General features: G+C 43.7%; 3 protein-coding genes across 4 annotated transcripts in view; 1 reads left to right on the top strand and 2 right to left on the bottom strand.

The window, feature by feature from the left end:
• The window catches only part of GSTK1 (glutathione S-transferase kappa 1), a 44,658-nt gene extending 41,136 nt beyond the window's left edge, over window positions 1-3,522 (bottom strand). The window contains exons 1-2 of one of the 2 annotated variants that reach the window (XM_080987014.1): window positions 3,256-3,522; window positions 832-913 (exon numbers count right to left, since the gene is read on the bottom strand). In XM_080987014.1, coding sequence (XP_080843140.1) covers window positions 832-913; window positions 3,256-3,432 — 259 coding nt within the window. In that variant the 5' untranslated portion in view covers window positions 3,433-3,522. The remainder of the gene's footprint in view (window positions 1-831; window positions 914-3,255) is intronic. The other variant, XM_080987013.1, reaches the window with a different exon arrangement.
• A 3,091-nt stretch (window positions 3,523-6,613) lies between these two features.
• Window positions 6,614-11,136, bottom strand: ATP5ME (ATP synthase membrane subunit e). The gene is made up of 4 exons (XM_080987057.1): window positions 10,995-11,136; window positions 9,168-9,222; window positions 7,717-7,815; window positions 6,614-6,750 (listed from the first exon to the last, which is right to left on the bottom strand). The coding sequence occupies exons 1-4, from the start codon at window positions 11,028-11,030 to the stop codon at window positions 6,725-6,727; spliced, it is 216 nt and encodes a 71-aa protein (XP_080843183.1). The 5' UTR covers window positions 11,031-11,136; the 3' UTR covers window positions 6,614-6,724.
• Window positions 11,137-14,778: 3,642 nt separating this feature from the next.
• Window positions 14,779-19,789, top strand: MYL5 (myosin light chain 5). Its single transcript, XM_080987039.1, has 7 exons — window positions 14,779-14,919; window positions 15,487-15,594; window positions 16,365-16,440; window positions 16,967-17,071; window positions 17,637-17,715; window positions 18,735-18,783; window positions 19,611-19,789. The coding sequence occupies exons 1-7, from the start codon at window positions 14,917-14,919 to the stop codon at window positions 19,707-19,709; spliced, it is 519 nt and encodes a 172-aa protein (XP_080843165.1). The 5' UTR covers window positions 14,779-14,916; the 3' UTR covers window positions 19,710-19,789.
• Window positions 19,790-19,863: the final 74 nt, after the last annotated feature.

Below are 19,863 nucleotides of genomic sequence, written 5' to 3'. Positions count from 1 at the left end.
ACAGATTCCCTGATAATATGGAAAGCAAGCAATGAAAACAGAACAAAGATGAAAGCAACACTTGCTTGGGGAAGAAACCTAATTTTACAGGCCTTGATGACTTGGGAAATGGTAGTTTTATTTTCCCAGGGCAAGACTGCTTCTAAGGGGGGTATGCAAGAAAGAGACCAATATGGAATGTAGTTCTCGTCTACATATTTTATATACCGTATTTTTCACTCCATAAGACGCACTTTTTCCCTCCTAAAAAGTAAGGGGAAATGTGTATGCGTCTTATGGAGCGAATGCAGGGGGGGAGGCAGGCAGGAAAAGCCCCCAAGAGCACACAAGCTCCACACGGCTCTTGCAGGCTTTTCTCCAGGAGGGAGAAGGGACTGACGCTGCCAGTCAGTCCCTTCTCCCTCCTCGTAGAAAAGCCCGCAGGAGCTGCGCGCTCCTTAAAGGGTGCGCAGCTCCTGTGGGCTTTTGCGGGAGGTGGGGGTATTGCCATAGCCACATGCAGCCCCTCCGGCCGGGAGAGGCTGCCCGTGGCTGTGGCTTCTTTAGCCGCGCGCAGCCTCTCCCGGCTGGAGAGGTTGCGCGCGGCTAAAGAGGAGGCCAAGACAGCGAGTGGGATGGATCCCACTCGCTGTCTTGGCTTCTTTGCTCTTTGGGGCTGGGGGGGACACGGGCTTCCCCCGGCAGCCCCAGAAGCTCTGGGAGAAGTGGACAGGATTTTTTCCCTTGATTTCCCCCTCTAAAAACTAGGTGCGCCTTATAGTCCGGTGCGCCTTATGGAGCGAAAAATACAGTACATTTCAGTTGAACTCAGTTCTGTTAATCAGCACTTACCAGTCGAATGCATTATGCCTGCAATGGAAACAGGTCGGAAGCGCAGCTCCATGTTCCAGATGGGACGGTAGCGGCAGAGAACCTACATCAGTGAGGAAAGTTGATCGATGGTCAGCAGCAGCTCAAAACTCACATGCGAGGAGAGACAGAGAGAGACGGACAGAGGCAGAGAAATAAAGCTATCGAGAGCCAGCAGGCAGGTTACAGAAGGCAACTTTTGCAAGGCAGACTCAAAACAGCATCTGTGTTAGTCTGCAAGAGGGTAAAACAGACAGGTTGCAGGTGGTACTTCAGAAACAGGCTCACCATGGTATGAACTTTTGCAGAGAATAAACTACTTCATCAGATGCAAGATTAAGAATGTATCATGAATAGACAGCTGGGTTGGGGGAAGCCCAAAGATAAAATCAAATTAATGCCAGAAAACAGGAGGAATGCAAGAACACGGGTTGGCTAGAGTTCTAAATATGAATCTGCAATCTGAACAGTAAAAGTAAAGTAAAGGGACCCCTGACCATTAGGTCCAATTGTGGCCGACTCTGGGGTTGCGGCGCTCATCTCGCTTTACTGGCCGAGGGAGCCGGCGTACAGCTTCCGGGTCATGTGGCCAGCATGACTAAGCCGCTTCTGGCAAACCGGAGCAGCGCACGGAAACGCTGTTTACTTTCCTGCCGGAGTGGTACCTATTTATCTACTTGCACTTTGACGTGCTTTCGAACTGCTAGGTTGGCAGGAGCAGGGACCGAGCAACGGGAGCTCACCCCGTCGCAGGGATTCGAACCACCGACCTTCTGATCAGCAAGTCCTAGGCTCTGTGGTTTAACCCACAGCGCTACCCACGTCCCTAATCTGAACAGTAGCCTTGACTATTTGTGCAAACTACGGAGGAATCTCATTTGGGCTGGGGCAAGAGCTGGAAAGAATGAGAAGGCGGCCAGCTAGCCTTGTCACATAAATGGCAGGATCAACCAACTCCTGTATTCCTCTGGTGATTAATCATCTAGACCATGTTGGGAGGGACAAACACCTGCCCAAACTTCCTGCATCATTGGCACATGCCACTCTACAAGTTTCTAAAGCCTAATGTTAGCTATGAACGTCATTTCTAAACTTTAAAATTTCTATGCTTAAGGCAAAGGCGACCCCCTTCTGCATTCAGGATGAATGCTCTATGGGCAGATTGGTTGGAAGCGACCTCTGTACAGCTTGGCAAACTATTTGGTTCAATTCCTAATGAACACCCGCAATCGGAACATGGAAGAGATAAGTAACAGTTGGAAAGTTGCAACACTTTCAGCAGCAGCAGTAAACAAGGCAAAGTTCAGACAAAGGTATTTATACTGTACAAAGGTACCGGGTACTTGGGAAGCTGAGATCCCTCTGGGTATTTGCAAAAGCTGCCAGAGCTGCTTCCACTTCAGTCATTTCCTTTATTTTATTTATAAAATGCCCTTAGAATTACCATCCTTTGCTCACTCAATTTTATGCAGCAGTCAGATGGCAGCTTTTTCATAATAACTGTTGGGCAAGACTGGGGGTCAGCAAACTTTTTCAGCAGGGGGCCGGTCCACTGTCCCTCAGACCTTGTTGGGCGCAGACTATATTTTGGGGGGGAAATGAACGAATTCCTATGCCCCACAAGTAACCCAGAGATGCATTTTAAATAAAAGCACACAGACTACTCATGTAAAAACACACTGATTCCCAGACTGTCCACAGGCCGGATTTTGAAGGCAATTGGGCCAGATCCAGCCCCTGGGCCTTAGTTTGCCTACCCTTGGGTAAGACCCTCCCCTAAAAAAAGCTCATCAACTCTGGGCAATGACAATGGATATATCACTGCCAGTTTTATTATATTGGCAGTAAATCGCAGTCTCTAGAGAGTTGGACCTGCCTACTAGTCCAACCCCCTGCAATGGGGAAATATGCAGATGCCTCATACAGGATCGAACCTGCAACCTTGGCATTATCAGCACCAGGCTGTAACCAGCTGAGCTACCTTTGCACCTGGTTCCTGTGCAAGGTGGCAGTACTTGGAAGGCTGCTCCCGGGTGAAATCCCGGAGTGGAATTGCAGCCTCGGATTGCCAGTGGGTGCAGTTTTAGATTTAACGGGTTGTTCTTCCAGAATACAGTACGTATTGTAATCCAAACACCTGTTGGCCTCACTCTGCGTTTCGCAGCCCTCCCTGCTTCCCACCAGGACACTTCCGACTTTGCAAGTCTACTTTTCGTGACCCTCCTAAGTACGGAAGGAAACCCGACGGAACCCGCGGAGAGTGAACATCTGAGCAAAACAAAGTTGCGCCGGAGTTATTGGAGAGGGGTGCAAGGGCGGCTGTCCCAGAGGGTGCTGCAATCTGGGGGGAGAGGGGGAAGACTGTCCCGGTCCCCCCTCCATGCCCCCTTCTTCCACCGCTGTTACCTCGAATCCCAGCCAGGTATACGGAGACAGCACGTCGTAGAAACACTCCACCAGTTTCTTGCTGCTGCTGCTGCTGTTGCTGCGCAAACCTTGGCGCGCTGCCGCCATAGCCCTCCCTGGGCTGCCGGCTGAGCCGGAGAGGAGAGGACGGGGCGCTCGCGCGAGGAAGGCCAGCATGAGATGGGGAAACGGGGGCTGCACCTCGACAGAAAAGCACCTCCTCGCTCGGGACGGTCCAAGGCCTCCGGGGCTCCGCCTTCTTTGGGCTCAAGGGCCGAATCACATGAGGGGGAGAGGCTGCTCGCTGCTGGCCCCCAGCGGCAACCACGCGCACAAGTCCCATTTCCATTTTTTTCCTTTAAAAATATGGCGTTTTATACATTGGTCCCACCGTTAAGGAGAATCATATATGATAGACTAGCTAATAATTCCTTCCTTCCTTCGTTTTATTCGTATGCCACTTTTTGCACAAAAATCAACAACAAAGATGGACTTACTGGAGAATATTGTTGTTCATGGCAGCCCTGAGAATTCTGGATGAAATCAATATTTTTAAGCTGCTTCTAGAATGCTTTTAACGGTCGAGAAATGACAAGAAATTACTATCTTCACTTGCGCTACTCTCAGCTGAGCATCAGCTTTTGCAAAAGAAAGAAAGAAATCTGAAGGTTTTGTTAACAAACAAAAGAAAGACCACAATGTTGATGCTTGATTTATATCTGCTTTAGGACATACTATACTTGTAACTTGTTTACTTAGTAAAACTGAGTTAACAGCTAAACAGTAGTAATTTAATTGACTTGAATATTTACGTAGACCCCAAATGTTTTTGTTTTGGACTAACTGCAGTTTCCAAATGCTCTTCAAAGGCAGTACTGTATATAATCTGAAGGTAACCAGTTTATAGATCAGTATTCCCTGCTCTCTTGGTCCAGAGAGGATCACAGATTGGTACTTCCAATGGCAAAGATAGATCCACAAGCAACTCTATAGACTGTGATCACGTCCCTTCAGAGAAGTGAACCACCACGAACCCATGTTGATGAACCACCCACCAAAAGGACTATCATTGCATCTGCATTCTATTTCAGTTTACTGGACCTCATCCACTTCACTAACACACCCAGACGCTAGTTTACCCAATCTGTCTCACCTGAATTGGATGAAAGGGAGTTGGGTGTCATCTGCATATTAACGACACTTTGCTACAAACTCCCAGATGACCTCAGTTAGCAGTTTTATACAGCTTCGAGTGGCCCACTAGGCATTGTAGCATTCCAACTCCCTTCAGTCCCAGCCAGCATTGTCAAGTCAGGAATGTGGGTTTGGGAAGTGTTTGGAGTTTGGCAACACCTGGATAGCTAGAAGGTTCTCAGCCCTGAAAAACCAATGGGGGACGAGATGGAATCCCGTAGCACAGATCCCATGGAATTTAGCAATGTCCCCCCTCCACCACCGGCTTGATAATGAGCTACACCAAGTCAAGCCATGCAGGTGGCAATGCATGCTTGGCAGAGCTACCATGCATCCGTCTTCTCCGCCAGCTGATCAGCAGATCTATTCTCCCGCTTGCCCACCAACTCTCTATCACCTCCACTTCAAACTGGGTGTGCACATTAAAGGTAAAGGTACCCCTGCCCATACGGGCCAGTCTTGACAGACTCTAGGGTTGTGCGCTCATCTCACTCTAGAGGCCGGGAGCCAGCGCTGTCCGCAGACACTTCCTGGTCATGTGGCCAGCGTGACAAGCTGCATCTGGCGAGCCAGTGCAGCACACAGAATGCCATTTACCTTCACGCTGGTAAGCGGTCCCTATTTATCTACTTGCACCCGGGGGTGCTTTCGAACTGCTAGGTTGGCAGGCGCTGGGACCGAACGACGGGAGCGCACCCCGCCGCGGGGATTTGAACCGCCGACCATGCGATCGGCAAGTCCTAGGCGCTGAGGTTTTACCCACAGCACCACCCGTGCACATTGCTTCCTCCCTATTCTTTGGGGTTTACTTCACTGACATGCTCTAGGATGAGCACAGAAACACAAGGTTTTCCCCATTATCTTTTCACTCCATTCTTGCCTCAGGGAGGTTCACATGCTTTTCCCATCTTCCTTTAGTCTCGCAACAGAACATGCCTGGCTCTGAATGCAAGATACCTATTTATATCCCGACTAAAGACCAAAATGCAGGCAGTTTGACAGAAGCATCATCAGTTGCAGTGTAATCCTTGCACAATGGATAGGTTTTTATAAACTGCTTTGAGGGTTGTTTTTTCAACAATCAAGCAATGTTAAAGGTTTTATGAAATAAAAGTAAATAAATATATGAGTGCATGTCTACCCATACAGAGCCAGAAGCCAATGTCCAGTACAAGCTCAGGCCATTATTAAAATGTGTTGGGGAGGGGGGATTATTAGGCTGTTCCTATTTTTTTAAGGCATTTTGTAGTTTGATACTGGGATTTTATATTCAGATGTTGTGATTTAATACTGTGAACTGCCCTGAGACCTGCAGGTATAGGGCAGTATACAAATTTAATAAGTAAATAATAATAATAGATTGTCTGGCTTTTGTGCACTTCATCCTACAATGGATTCCAACTACTAGAATCAGTTTTTGATTGCCATCAAATGCCATCATGCAAACTCTTATGAGGCAGCATCTCTTTACAGCAGGCTTCCTCAAACTTGGCCCTGCAGATGTTTTGGGTCTACAATTCCCATCATCCCTGACCACTGGTCCTGTTAGCTAGGGATGATGGGAGTTGTAGTCCCCAAACATCTGCAGGGCCGAGTTTGGGGGTGCCTGCTTTACAGGAAGCATAACAAAACACTTTGAATAAATGAAGTCTGCTTTTTATTTAACGTATCAGTGTGATAAATTACTGGGTGTCACTCGCACGTTTCCAAAGGTATTAGAACTGGCCACACAAAACGTAGTATGAAATACTTGTACATACAAACTTAAGTTTCCAAGGCTGACACTGATGAAATTATTGGTGTTTTAACATACATTCCTATGCCACCCTGTCAGTTCATCTTTTGAAGTTGTGTACTGAAATCTATTTATTACACAAGCAAACAGGCCAATTGTATTGCTAGAAGTGCGACAACTACACCCCCTAAAAGCGGCTGACTTGTAACTTACTGTCCTATTAGCTAGAAAAGTCTACATTCCAGCAGCAGCGCAAGGAAACCAAGTCTTCTTTCACACAGACAGCTGAGAATTAGATACTGCTTCGATTTTCACAAATATTGCCGCATGAAAAGTAATATATGCAAACCTCCTGCTTGCTAGATAAATATGAAGGAGATGATTTTATGCCGTTTGTACTTTGCACATTAGTGAATCTGACAACAGCTCTTCCAGCAACGGTTTATTGATGTAAATAAGTTTGTGTTTGACACTTGAGATCAACTACTTCAAAATTTCATACATTGGATATTAAAAGGTGAAGATGAAGATCAAGCAGGTTTATTTCAGTATTGAATCGTCGCTAGCTGAAAAGGAAAGAATAAAACGATTAAGATAATTGGTTCAGCATTCAAATAACACCAGAGTATACAGACTAAATATACCTCAGCAAGCCATGTCAGATATACTGTTGGCAGCTGATTTCTGCAATCTTCATTAAATGCTGTAAGATGGTCAAGAATGCAGCCATTTAATTCTCCCCATAATATGAGATACATTGTAATACAATATGAGAGAAGGGGTTCATAGGTGGTTACATATATCTGAAGCATGCATCAAGCATTTTACAACAAATTCCCATTTTTAAACCACACATAGTAGTTAACAGGAGCTTGTTAAACATCCTATTTGTTACATCTGCTTCCAAGTATTTTTCTAACCGCACTAGAAGAGAACTGCCCCAAACACCATGCAATTTAGTCAGTTACTGTTTAATGATACACAAGTCTAAGATAGGAAGTGAATTTCCTATACTCATAACTGGTATTACTATTCCTTCTCAGTTGTTTCCAATAGCTGTTCTTAGCAAGGAAAGAATTGTGCAGAGATGCATACACAAGGAAGCTGCTACTATTCAGAAAGATGATCCAAATTGTTCTTAGCTTTGAGTCTCTTATAGGTTTACAGGGGGCAGGTGAGGGAATAAATTTCTTTTTAAGGTAAATCATCAAAAGAATGTACAAAAACATTTTTTCTTGTAGAACAAGCGTCTCTTTGAAATAAGCCACGGACAGTACAGAATATCAACTGTGGAATTCTGCTCACAGAAATCCAATCAATCGAGCCCTTTCTGTTCTTATGCTCCCCAAAGTTTAACTCTTCAATTAAGTCCTTTTTAGTGACTAGAATTTTAAGTGTCACCTATGATCATTTCCATCACATGACCTGATAGACTTGAGACATTGTACTCTAAGATTTTACACACACACACACACACACACACACACACTTGTTTTTAAACTTAAAAGATGGACTATATTTAGGAAAAATACCTTCTGCCAGTGCTTTTGCAATTCGTTCCATTTCCTCACGCTTCTTCTTCTCCTCTGCTTCTATTCTCCTTTCCTCCTCAGCAATAGGCTTCAAATAGTCTATCATTAAAAAAATGAATTTTCATGATGACTGTATATTTACAAATGCATTATAATCTTTCTGACCAACGGAAGACTTGCTCAGTAAATACTGAGTATTCATCGTATACTACATATTGCTTCAACTCATTAGATACATGCAACACTTCAAAGTTGCAAAGTAAAATTCATCAGAAATGCCTCAGGAGAACCATAGCGCTTTAGGTGGACTCAAATTTAAAAACTTGGCCCTTTCTGCATTTCTGAGCACAGGCAGAAGCAGTGGATTCCCAAGCTGGCCAGAAAGGAGAAAGGTGGCCAGTAGTGGTGTCAGCTGGCCTGGGGATCTGGATCCCAGAGCTGGCAGGCTGAAGAGCCAGTGGGGTTTGGGGGCTGCTGAAGCCTGTTCTGGATGTCCCTCCGCAGTTCTTCTGGGCCACCTATGCACTGCTTCTCTCCACACTGTAATTTACAGTGCCACCGGTGAGTGGCAAAGCAAACTGCGGGGTGATGACGCTCTTACATTTTTTTATATGTACAGATATGCACCAACAGTGAACTTACTACTTAGAATTCTTTCCAGAAGATAGATTCTACAATATAATTTCCCCACTTTATGTAAATTATTTTTGGTTTTATTGTTACAAAACTTTGGAAAGCTAAACACGGATACACTAAGTCGAAATATATAGAAAAATAAAAAATTGTCCAGTAGCACCTTAGAGACCAACTAAATTTGTCTTAGCTACTGGACAATTTTTTTATTTTTATATATATTTTGACAGCGTCAGACCAACATGGCTACCTACCTGAATACAGATACACTAAACTCATCAGGAATATTTTCTACAATAGCTTTTAAAACACTTTATAGAAAGTGTTTCAGTGAACATGTGCATGTTATTCACATCTTAAAAAAACCCAACACAAATAAACTCAAAAGCCTGGGGATTCCTGACTGATTCATGTGACCAGGCACTCTTTTTGCAACTGAGGATCTATTCTAGAACATCTTGCAAGGGATTTATAAGAAAGAGGAACACTTTAATACAAGAAGCAACAGAGGAGAAAAGCAGAAGCATTTGCATAATGTAAATCCATGGAGAATCACAAGTGTCTTGAATGTAGAATCAGTGCCTATCTTCATATTTACAATTTTGTTTTCAAGCGCAAATGCAAGAAACTGAATATGGTTAATTGGTCAATTAGAAGCTTATATAAGCACAAGGGACCTGATGCGCTTCAGATCTTGTTGGATTCTCAACCTCCCTCAGCCCCATCATAGACAACAGCCAGGAATACTGAAAGTTGTAGAACAACATCTGGAGGACCACAGCCTAACCAACCCTGGATTAGATAACAGTTTTCCTTACCATATCTTTTCTTTCCATAGACTATCCCAATGAGCAGTGCTGAATACCTGCCGAACTGTAAAATAAATTGCACAAGGATGAAACAGAAAGAACATGTCTTAAATACACAAACACATAAACACTTTACCTTGCAGTTCTCAGATTTTAAGGACTACACAGTTTAGAGCAGGTTTGGGGAACCTTTGGCTCTCCATATTTTGCAGAACTACAACTCCCATCACCTCAGCAGCATCTGGTGGTCCAAAGGTTCCCTATTCCTGATTTAGGACAAGCCTTTTACACTACAGCTAAAATAGAAGGCCAAGCACCTTCAGTTAAAAGTCAAATAGGAGGACATTCCATTCTGGAAATGGTTTCACAAAAAAAGGATGGTATTCGGTTAAGTTTTACTCAAAGTAATGATTTTTGCTCAATTATGAATATTGAGTGAAGAGCCAAATGCTTGCGTAAGTACCTTTACCCATTTTAACATTCTGCCCATGTTTTTTTTAACAAATTTTACATACCACTTGATTACAACAGAACCTCTAAGCTGCTTACAAGAATAACAAAACTATCAACAGAAAACATTTAAAAGCAAGTAATTAAAAACAATTAAAATCAGCAGTAAACTAAACAGAGATTAAAACACATCAACATATCTAGATAGGTTTGCCCAAATAAACACACACACAAAAAATATGTAGGCACCAAAGATAATAGAATAAAGGCCTGATCTCTAAAGACAGGGAGTTCCAATGCACAACTGATGTCACACTAAAACTACAAGCAAAAACAGTTGGTTTTCCAAGTAGCTTCCTCTCATTTCAGCTATTACAGTTCATATTCCTACTGAGAATCTGAAAATGCCTTTTGGTATATTTGCGTAAGACACACAACATTCACACACACACACTTTGCATTTTGAGTTGTTAGCCACCTTGCAGGCATTTACTCCAGAAAATCCAGGCTGAAGGTATTTTCGTAAGTAAACATGTTAACAGATTAGAGGGTGAATGGCAAGCCTACTGGAAGGCTTTTAGGAGGGCGGAAAACAATCAGTTGGAAAACGGTTATTGAATACAGCGGATGCTTGGGTTGCAAACATGATCCGTGCGAGAAGCATGTTTGCAACCCACAGCGTTCACAACCCGCAGCGCTGCGTCTGCACACATGTGGGTCGCGATTCGGGGCTTATGCGCATGCACAAAGCGCAATTTAGCACTTCTGCACGTGCGCCGAAACCCAGAAGTAACCCATTCCAGTACTTCCGGGTGCGCAACCCAAAACGTCTGTAACCCGAGGTATGACTGTATATGGGAAATAAGTGTGTACACCTGAAAACGCTGGCAGCATTAAGGTAAATTCAACAGTGTAAATAAGTTTTGATGGATGTAATATTGGAATACTGAATGGCATAGGGTTTTTTTTGTAAAACATGCAGGGATTTATGAACCATGGAAAGAGAAGAAGCGAAGTCACTGATATCTTGAGGATGTAAAAATGAGTAGTTTAAATTGGTGGTGGTGGTGATGATGATGATGAGTCCTTGGCCTGACCCCGCAGGGCCCTCCCTATCCTCGCAGGCCCTTCAAGAGGGGCTGGGAACCAGAGCCGACCCCTTCTCCCCGCCGCCTGAGGCTTCCAGCAACCGGCATTCGGACGCCCAGCTGCCCCGGACGCGCAGGCGCAAAAGGCCAGGCGCTTCCCAGCCGCTCTCCTTGACCTCCTCCGCCGAGGTCACCTTCCGGCAGAGGAGGGGAAGCGCCTGACTTGGGTTCCCGCCGCGCGCGGATGGCTGGCCGGCCGCCCCGAGAGAGAGCGACGCCCGACACGGGGCTCCGTTACCTTGATCAGCGGGGAAACCTCCACCGGCGGGATCATCTTGCCTTCTCCTCGTCCGACCGCTAAGGAGGACGTGACGTCAAGGCGCCCAGGAACCGAAGGCCTCAAAGGAAAAGCGTCTCGGGTGACGTGACGTCAGTGCGTCGCGCCTGCGCGGAGTTGAGGGGAAGACGATAGAGATAGGAAAAGGGTAGCGTCTTCTTTAAGTCCTTGACGACGCTTCCGTTGAGGGGGCTTTCGCGGTCTAAACTTCCGGTGAGCTACGAATAAGGTTTTCGCTAAGAGACGCGGGCAAAGAATCATGGATTATTTCGGTTTTGCACACAGAATAGAAAATAATTAAGGCTGTAACCTCAATTATAAGGACCGTTGAGCTTAGTAGCGCTTATTCTAAGTACAGTTTTCACGTCTACTGGGGTTGGCTTTTTGAGGCTTTATATCCTTCCATTTTTTCTTATCTCTGCAAGAAGGCGGCGTGAGGGACGCAAGAAAGGACCAATGCGCATGCGCAGAATCTGCACGTTCTCCCAAGCGGATGAATTGCCTTGACAAAAAAGAAGAACCGGCCCGACCCTCCGCATCTTAGTTTTGATGTTTCTAGTGCTCAGTGCTCTTGTTCTTGCGAGGTTGAAAAACTCATAGTGGTGTTGATTTTTTTAGCATTACTAAATACTTTTACGTGATGGACTTTTTTAAATTTAAATTTTAATTTTTTTTGCTCTGCCCAACAACCTTGTTATTGTGGGGAACTGCAACATCCAGTCCTTCTGCCCAAGGTTCTTGCTAGGCTGCCATGTCTTCTTTCAGATAGATGATGATGATGAATTTATTTAAATTTGTATACCACCTGCATCTGTAGCTCTCAGGGCAGTTCGCAACATTAAAAGACAAGATTAAAAACACAAAATGCGTAATAAAAGTCATGCACAAAATACACAAACCAAAAAACCCCCACCCATCCCCTAAACACATTTAAAAGGTATAAAGGCTGCATTATGAATTATGGTGTTGGAGGAGACTTGAGAGTCCCATGGACCGCAAGAAGATCAAACCTATCCATTCTTAAGGAAATCGGCCCTGAGTGCTCACTGGAAGGACAGATCCTGAAGCTGAGGCTCCAGTACTTTGGCCACCTCATGAGAAGAGAAGACTCCCTGGAAAAGACCCTGATGTTGGGAAAGATGGAGGGCACAAGGAGAAGGGGACGACAGAGGATGAGATGGTTGGACAGTGTTCTCGAAGCTACGAACATGAGTTTGACCAAACTGCGGGAGGCAGTGGAAGACAGGAGTGCCTGGCGTGCTCTGGTCTATGGGGTCACAAAGAATCAGACACGACTAAACGACTAAACAACAACAACAAAGGCTGCATGCACACACACTGTAAGTTTAAAGTTCATCCACCCCACTCCCCAAAAAAGGATTCCTGGAAACAAGTTTGTTCAGGGTGATGGGAATTGTAGCTCTCCGAGGGGTAAACTATAGCACAAGATCCTGTGTGTGGATGGAACTGCCCTGTTAATGTATGGTGTGTCTGCACCCTATGGCAGTTTAAAGGAGATGGCACACAGAAGCCATCTGACAGCTCCCCTTGCCTTCTTTAGCAGCTGGTTCCCATTAGTGCATCCAACCCAAAAAATGAGTGCCGTTTGCTCAGCTGGCTTGTGCCAGAGTTTTGGACCAAAAAATGGGACATTCTGATCCAATCAGAAGGCTTCTGTAATTCCGGGATGTCCTGCTTAAATCGTGGCGGCTGAGCTTATATACTGCTGGAATCAATAGTAGCTCTGAAATCCTGCAGTACAATAAAATAGGTACTATAAGTAGTTGGAGGGACGCGGGTGGTGCTGTGGGTTAAACCACAGAGCCTAGGACTTGCCGATCAGAAGGTTGGCGGTTTGAATCCCCGTGACGGGGTGAGCTCCCGTTGCTCGGTCCCTGCTCCTGCCAACCTAGCAGTTCGAAAGCACGTCAAAGTGCAAGTAGATAAATAGGTACCGCTGTGGGGGGAAGGTAAACGGCGTTTCCGTGCGCTGCTCTGGTTCGCCAGAAGCGGCTTAGTCATGCTGGCCACATGACCCGGAAGCTGTACACCGGCTCCCTCACCGCAACCCCAGAGTAGGTCACGACTGGACCTAATGATCAGGGTCCCTTTACCTTTATAAGTAGTTGGTGGAGTTGGAATGGCACCTTCAAAACTTTTAGGAGGTATACAGATTGTATGTGGGGGTAATTCATGTAACAGTCTGTGCAAGAAGCTTATTCTCACAACTCATTTAAGAAGAATATATTGTCTTAATAATCTACCCCTATTGCCTGAAAGCTGTTTCAATAACTATATAATACAGACTTTAAAAGCTGTTTGAACATTGTTTCCTAAATTGGATCCCGAAGAGCAAGGAAGTAGCAGATGCTAAAGATACACACACAGAGAGCCAACCAAAAGCCCAGAGAGAATATCATAACACAGTATAATTAGTGAATATTATTAGCATGAGCAGCTGCAAGCAAAAGATATGAATAGCAAGAAGCAACTGTGCAAGAATGTTAAAAGGGTAGAGTTAATCGATATTTCCAACATGGCTCATCATTTTAATTATCAAATATATGGTGCAGCCAAGTTCCTTTTGGTGTTAATGGATCATGGAAACTAACATTACCAGATTAATTCCTGCAATGAGGATATTCCTGTCATTGACATTCAAACTGACACACTATTGTAATGCCTTCAGTGAAATCTAATGTAAATGCCATGCAATATTGGGTTCAGTGTTTGTAGCTTATGTAAATTACAAATAAATAAATAAGAAAAAGAGAGAGAAAATTATACAGATCTTGATTGCCTGCATGCTGTTTTTTTAAACAATCCTACTGTGTTCACACACACAAACCTATTTAAATATAATATCCCTAGAAGCTTTCTTGAATCAGGATGGTGTTTTATGATTCCTAATGGTTTTTGCTTTACTTTGTCCTAAGTAATGGGTATGATCCACCCAATTACACTTCTCAGTCCCACTTATTTCTATGGGAAAGCCACAGCTACCGTTCTGAATTTTTGATCCCCGTTTACTTTTGTGCATTGGCAAAGCCAGAGGGTTTGTCATGAAATCTTCCAAAATCCCTTCCCATTCCTATTCTGGTCATGCTTTTAAAATAAAAATGTGTATCAGAGGCAGCCCAAGAGTGAGCAAGTCCTCCTCTCCCTTGCTAGAGAGGAAAATGTTGTTAAATTTTGCAAAATTTAACAACATTTTGGATCTTCTTGGTTTTTTTTTACAGTATAGCAGTAATGGTTGAGTAATGGAAGACTCAACATTATTGCCAGGGAACACAATGAAACTCCTCCCGCCCCCTTCTCCCGCTTGCAGTCCCACTCCAGCCACTGATCTGTTCCTAAGGATCCTGCAATTCAAGTGCAATCCTGTGTTATTCCAGTGGGACCCCACAACTGGATATTATCCTAAAGTATATATGTTTTAATTGATGTTGGATGGTGCATTTAATATTCAAGGGGGTTGGAATTGCACTACCTAATTAAAATTAAAAAAACCTTGTGTACTGTCTGCACTATTAACGCTTCTGGCAAGCCGTCGAACAGATAACTGAATCCAAATGTGGCACACATTACAACGATCTCAGAGTTTTTCACTGTATGTACTCTTAGTTCTCTTTCAGTTAAAGCAAATGACTTACTAGGCAAGTTCATGTCTAAGGAACAGTTGCCCGGCCACTGGGGAACAGAAGGTATCTCGCAGTTCTCGCCATGTATGGAATAGCTCTTGCGAGCTCAGGGTTCTTAAGACGTTTGAGATCTCCTTTGGGAGATCTGAGCTGTAAAGACAAGATCCTCCCCTTCATATAAGAGGCAATTCCTAAAGAAAAATTTGCCAGAGAAAGGTGGGCAGAGTAGCTTTCCACAAAAGATGGTGAGTTTCGCCTGCGTGGCAATATAATCTGTTTTGTTAAAAACCTACAGCAGCAACAACAACATATTCTGATTTAGGCAGTTTTAAGAGTACCTAAATTAAAGTGTGCCTTCTGTGACTCACTGCAAATTTTGATGGCTGTTAATTGGAAAAAAGTCCAAATATGTATGGGATAGCTCAGTCCATAAAGGGCCTTCTTGGTAGTGGCGCCCTCCCATCATATCTTAGATAAACGAGATATATGAAGGCAGCCCTGTTCAGGGAAGTTTTTAATGATTGATGTTTTATTGTGTTTTTAACATTTTGTTGGGGACCATCCAAAGTGGCTGGGGCAACTCAAGTCAAATGGAGGGCATATTATCATTATCATTGTTATTATTGTCGTGATTTTGAGTCCCATGTAGGGTAAAAAGTCCCTGCATTGCAGGGGGTAGGACTAGATGACCCTTTCGGTCCCTTCCAACACTACAATTCTATGATAATGGTTCATGGGTTGCCATTGCTGCTGCTGAATTGTCATGCGGGGTCTATGCTGCACCGGCTGAGTTCATTTTCTGCTCTTTTCAGGCCAGCAGAAAAACCAAGAAGAAGGAAGGGGGAGCCAAACGTGCTCAGAGAGCTTCCTCTAATGTTTTCTCCAACTTTGAACAGACACAGATTCAAGAATTTAAGGAAGTAAGAAAGTTCCCTGTCTATGGCCGGGAGGCTCTAAATTACAAATAGGCTTGCTGTTCTGTATTTTTCTCTTAATATGAATCAGGGATGTGCAGCTACCTGAATCTTGAGATGTATGGAAAGATGAAATGGAAAGGGCAGTGCACCCAGTCAGATGGGTGGGGTACAATTACAAGTATTATTATTATTATTATTATTATTATTATTATTATCATCATCATGCAGACCACACCTGTAGGCAGAAAGCAGGTATTCCCTTTGATGTCACAAACCTGGGATGCAGTTGGAGACAGAACTTTGTAAATATTTGTTTTGATGGTTTTTTAATGTTACAAAGGGGGGTTATCTAGGGAATGAAGCATGTTTATTCTACAGATGAACTGGTTGAAAACTCAATCCCTCTCCTCAAAGAACCTTTGGGATCTGTAGTTCTTCTTGCAGGGTGAGGGAGATTCTCTTAACAACACCAAACTAAAACTAAACACCAAACTAAAACCCTTTGGAGCCTTTGTGGGAAGCCATCACACTTAAACGGGTACAAGTAAAATATAAAGAATAAATAAAGTCTGCAATCCTGAACTCTTAGTACGTAGTTTGAGGTTATTCCAGTTCTGAGGACTTAAGTGCAGAAAAAGTTCATTTGGAGACTAATATCCTGCATGTTGAAATCACTGGGCTTAAACACAAAATGTTAAATCAGTAATTTATTCTAATCACAAGAACATTTTATATCCCACTTCTCTCTCTCTCTCTCTAAATACTTTTTATAGGCTTTTACGCTAATTGATCAGAACAGAGATGGCTTCATTGATAAAGAAGACTTGAAAGATACCTATGCTTCTTTAGGCAAGTATTGTGAAATGGGCACATCCTCTTTTCATTTTGTAGTAACAATTGTGTTTTTTTCCATATAATGTCATTTAAATCTGTTCCTTAGAAAGCATATGTAAAATCATTTCTTAATGCATACTGTTAACTCAAAGGCAGGACTGGGGTCTGAAATTCAGATTCATATTTTGCTATTGCTACTAATTTGAGCTCTCTGAGTTTTATACTGTATAGACTTTTTTTTTAAGCCTGGGAGATTAAATGGGAAACTGTTGAAGGTTAATTCCCCCCCCCCCGGCACTTAAACAAATGATGGTGGCAGAGTCTCTATACCAGGCTTCCTCAAACTTTGGCCTACAACTCCCACGATTCCTAGCTAGCAGGACCAGTGGTTAGGGATGATGGGAATTGTAGTCTCAAAACATCTGGAGGGCCGAGTTTGAGGAAGCCTGCTCTATACCATCAAGCATATACAGTATAAGTAATTCTGGTACATGCATGCTCTGTTGATGCAATGGATCATTTATTTTCCATTTGATTTTAGGTAAAACAAATGTCAAAGACGATGAGTTAGAATCTATGCTTAAAGAAGCCACTGGACCGATCAATTTTACCATGTTTTTGAACTTGTTTGGGGAAAAGTTAAGTGGTAAGTTTAACACTCTCTTATTAAAACTACATCCTCCCAGAAATTTGCACGTGATGCTAATCATGACATTTCAGATAAGCTATTTTCTCGATTGCAGTAAAAGCAGTATTTAGCACTAGACAAAAGTTAAAATGAAAATGAAAGGCAGAAAGGTTTAAAGTAGCCAAACTGATTGCATTTGAGGTTTTCATCTTCTTCCTGGGGTTTTTTGGTAACCTTATGGTAATCCAGAAAGTTACACAAGACAGCTCCCAATAAAACCAAAGCAAGCTTAAAGCACTCTTACCTTGGGCTGCTTTGACTCTTCATTCCCTCTTTTTATAGGGTATCTGCACAATAATATAATCAAATCATTGTCATCCTGTATTTTCCCTGTGGTTCTTTCATCTTTTCTGCAGTCCCCCCCCCCCCCATTTGAAAGGAAGAGTAGGAAAATCCCCACAGACAAGAGATTCCCGTTAATACTCTTCTTTCTGGGGTATCCAGTTTTAAATGGGGTTCTCTATTGCTCAGAAGCAATAGCATGACCAGCCTAGCTTCAACTGTACCCCATTATTTTTTGCAGGTACGGACACTGAAGAGACCATATTGAACGCATTTAAAATGTTTGACCCAGAGGGTAAAGGGAACCTTAACAAGGATTAGTAAGTATTAGCTACCTAAGCAGAACCCATTTTGGCCGGTGGACAGCTCATATTGTCTGCTAAGGACCAAGTTGCAGTGACAGCGGTGGACCCTTGGCTTTAAAAACAGCTCTGCTCCAATCACCTGTAGAGTGCACAAGCATGCAAAAGGAGTTATGGGTAGGAGGCGACAAACCCTTTCCCCCGCAGACCCCTTTCCCCTACCACAGGCCATCCCCCAAAGGCATTTCGGCCCCACATCCAGGCTTTGAGTTGGAAATGAACCCAGCTCGGAGTTAAAATGTTGCGGGGAAGGGCTGTGGGAATATGTGGCAGATGGGGTGAGGGTTCAGAATGCCTTGACCATTTTGCAATTTGGAACGGCACCCCGTTTTCACTTTACACACTCGGGAGCAGAGCCACAGTGAAATGCTTAGATCCATTGCTGTTGCATGTAGTTTGGCCCTACCTTTCTACTCCTTAAGCCTGCCAACATTACACCACATACATTGGCCTGGCTTCCATATTATGGTTAAGGCAAAATAACTTTGTGACCATAAAAATAGGGTGTCTCCCGGATAGGAGCTTGTGTATTGTCTAAATCAGCGTTGTCCAACCGTGGTCGATCATGGGTTCCCTTCCGATCGCTGGTTTAAGGAAGTATAGTGTTAAAAGTCTCTGTCCCTGCCATCCTCGCTCTGTCCGACTGTTATGTGCAATGGGCAGTTGTTAGTGGCAAGAAACATGCCTGTTTTGCTGCACCCACTTCTTACTGTGTTTTAAGACCTTGCCCTCCTAAAGAAAGCTCAACAACTTTGGCCTCCCCCCCCCCCCAATGACAATGGGTAGATAACTGCCAGTTGTTTTAGATGTGCCTGGTCTAAATCTACGATAGTTAAGGTCTTTCCTCCTTAATCAAAACTTGTAACCATAGGGAAAGCCTCGGCTGCAGTTTCTGGTTAAAGAAGTGAGATCTTAACAGTGACTCTTATGCCAGCCTTTTCATAAACAAGGTAATTTTCTCTGTGTCTCTTCTACAGTATTAAACGCTTAATGATGTCCCAAGGTGACAAGTTCAATGCTGAAGAGGTTTGTATGTTCTATTTACCCAAAATCATTTATACTTGGCTTTTTTGTTGTTTGTTGTTTAGTCGTTTAGTCGTGTCCGACTCTTCGTGACCCCATGGACCAGAGCACGCCAGGCACTCCTGTCTTCCACTGCCTCCTGCAGTTTGGTCAAACTCATGTTTGTAGCTTCGAGAACACTGTCCAACCATCTCGTCCTCTGTCGTCCCCTTCTCCTTGTGCCCTCCATCTTTCCCAACATCAGGGTCTTTTCCAGGGAGTCTTCTCTTCTCATGAGGTGGCCAAAGTATTGGAGCCTCAGCTTCACGATCTGTCCTTCCAGTGAGCACTCAGGGCTGATTTCCTTAAGAATTGAGAGGTTTGATCTTCTTGCATTCCATGGGACTCTCAAGAGTCTCCTCCAGCACCATAATTCAAAAGCATCAATTCTTCGGCGATCAGCCTTCTTTATGGTCCAGCTCTCACTTCCATACATCACTACTGGGAAAACCATGGCTTTAACTATACGGACCTTAAAGCCATGGTTTTCCCAGTAGTGATGTATGGAAGTGAGAGCTGGACCATAAAGAAGGCTGATCGCTGAATAATTGATGCTTTTGAATTATGGTGCTGGAGGAGACTCTTGAGAGTCCCATGGACTGCAAGAAGATCAAACCTATCCATTCTGAGGGAAATCAGCCCTGAGTGCTTTTAGAATGCCTGTTTTCCAAAATGCAACCAAACATTTCAAGATGTGGCCAGGATCACATTAGTTAGACTGGTGGGAGGTGTCTCTGTTGCCCCCAGTTCTAACTATATATATATATATATTTCTCCCTGTTGATGTGCAGATGGATCAGATGTTCCAGAGTTCTCCTATTGACGCAGCAGGAAACCTGGATTACAAAGCTCTCTGCTATACCATCACTCACGGAGATGAAAAAGAATAGTCTGCCTACTTTTGGAAACTGTGTCAACACCTATGCCCATGCAATAAGAATAAAACAAAATAAATGCATTACTTTCTCTATGACTGCAAGCACTGTGTATTTTATTTGAATATCAACCCTACAGGAAAATGTCGAGTTGGAATGTTTCATTCTT

This window comes from Podarcis pityusensis (assembly GCF_964106645.2).
Source record: "Podarcis pityusensis genome assembly, chromosome: 17".
Taxonomy (NCBI): domain Eukaryota; kingdom Metazoa; phylum Chordata; class Lepidosauria; order Squamata; family Lacertidae; genus Podarcis; species Podarcis pityusensis.
The sequence above is the reverse complement of the archived record's forward strand: the minus strand, read 5'-3'. Positions and strand labels throughout refer to the sequence as shown.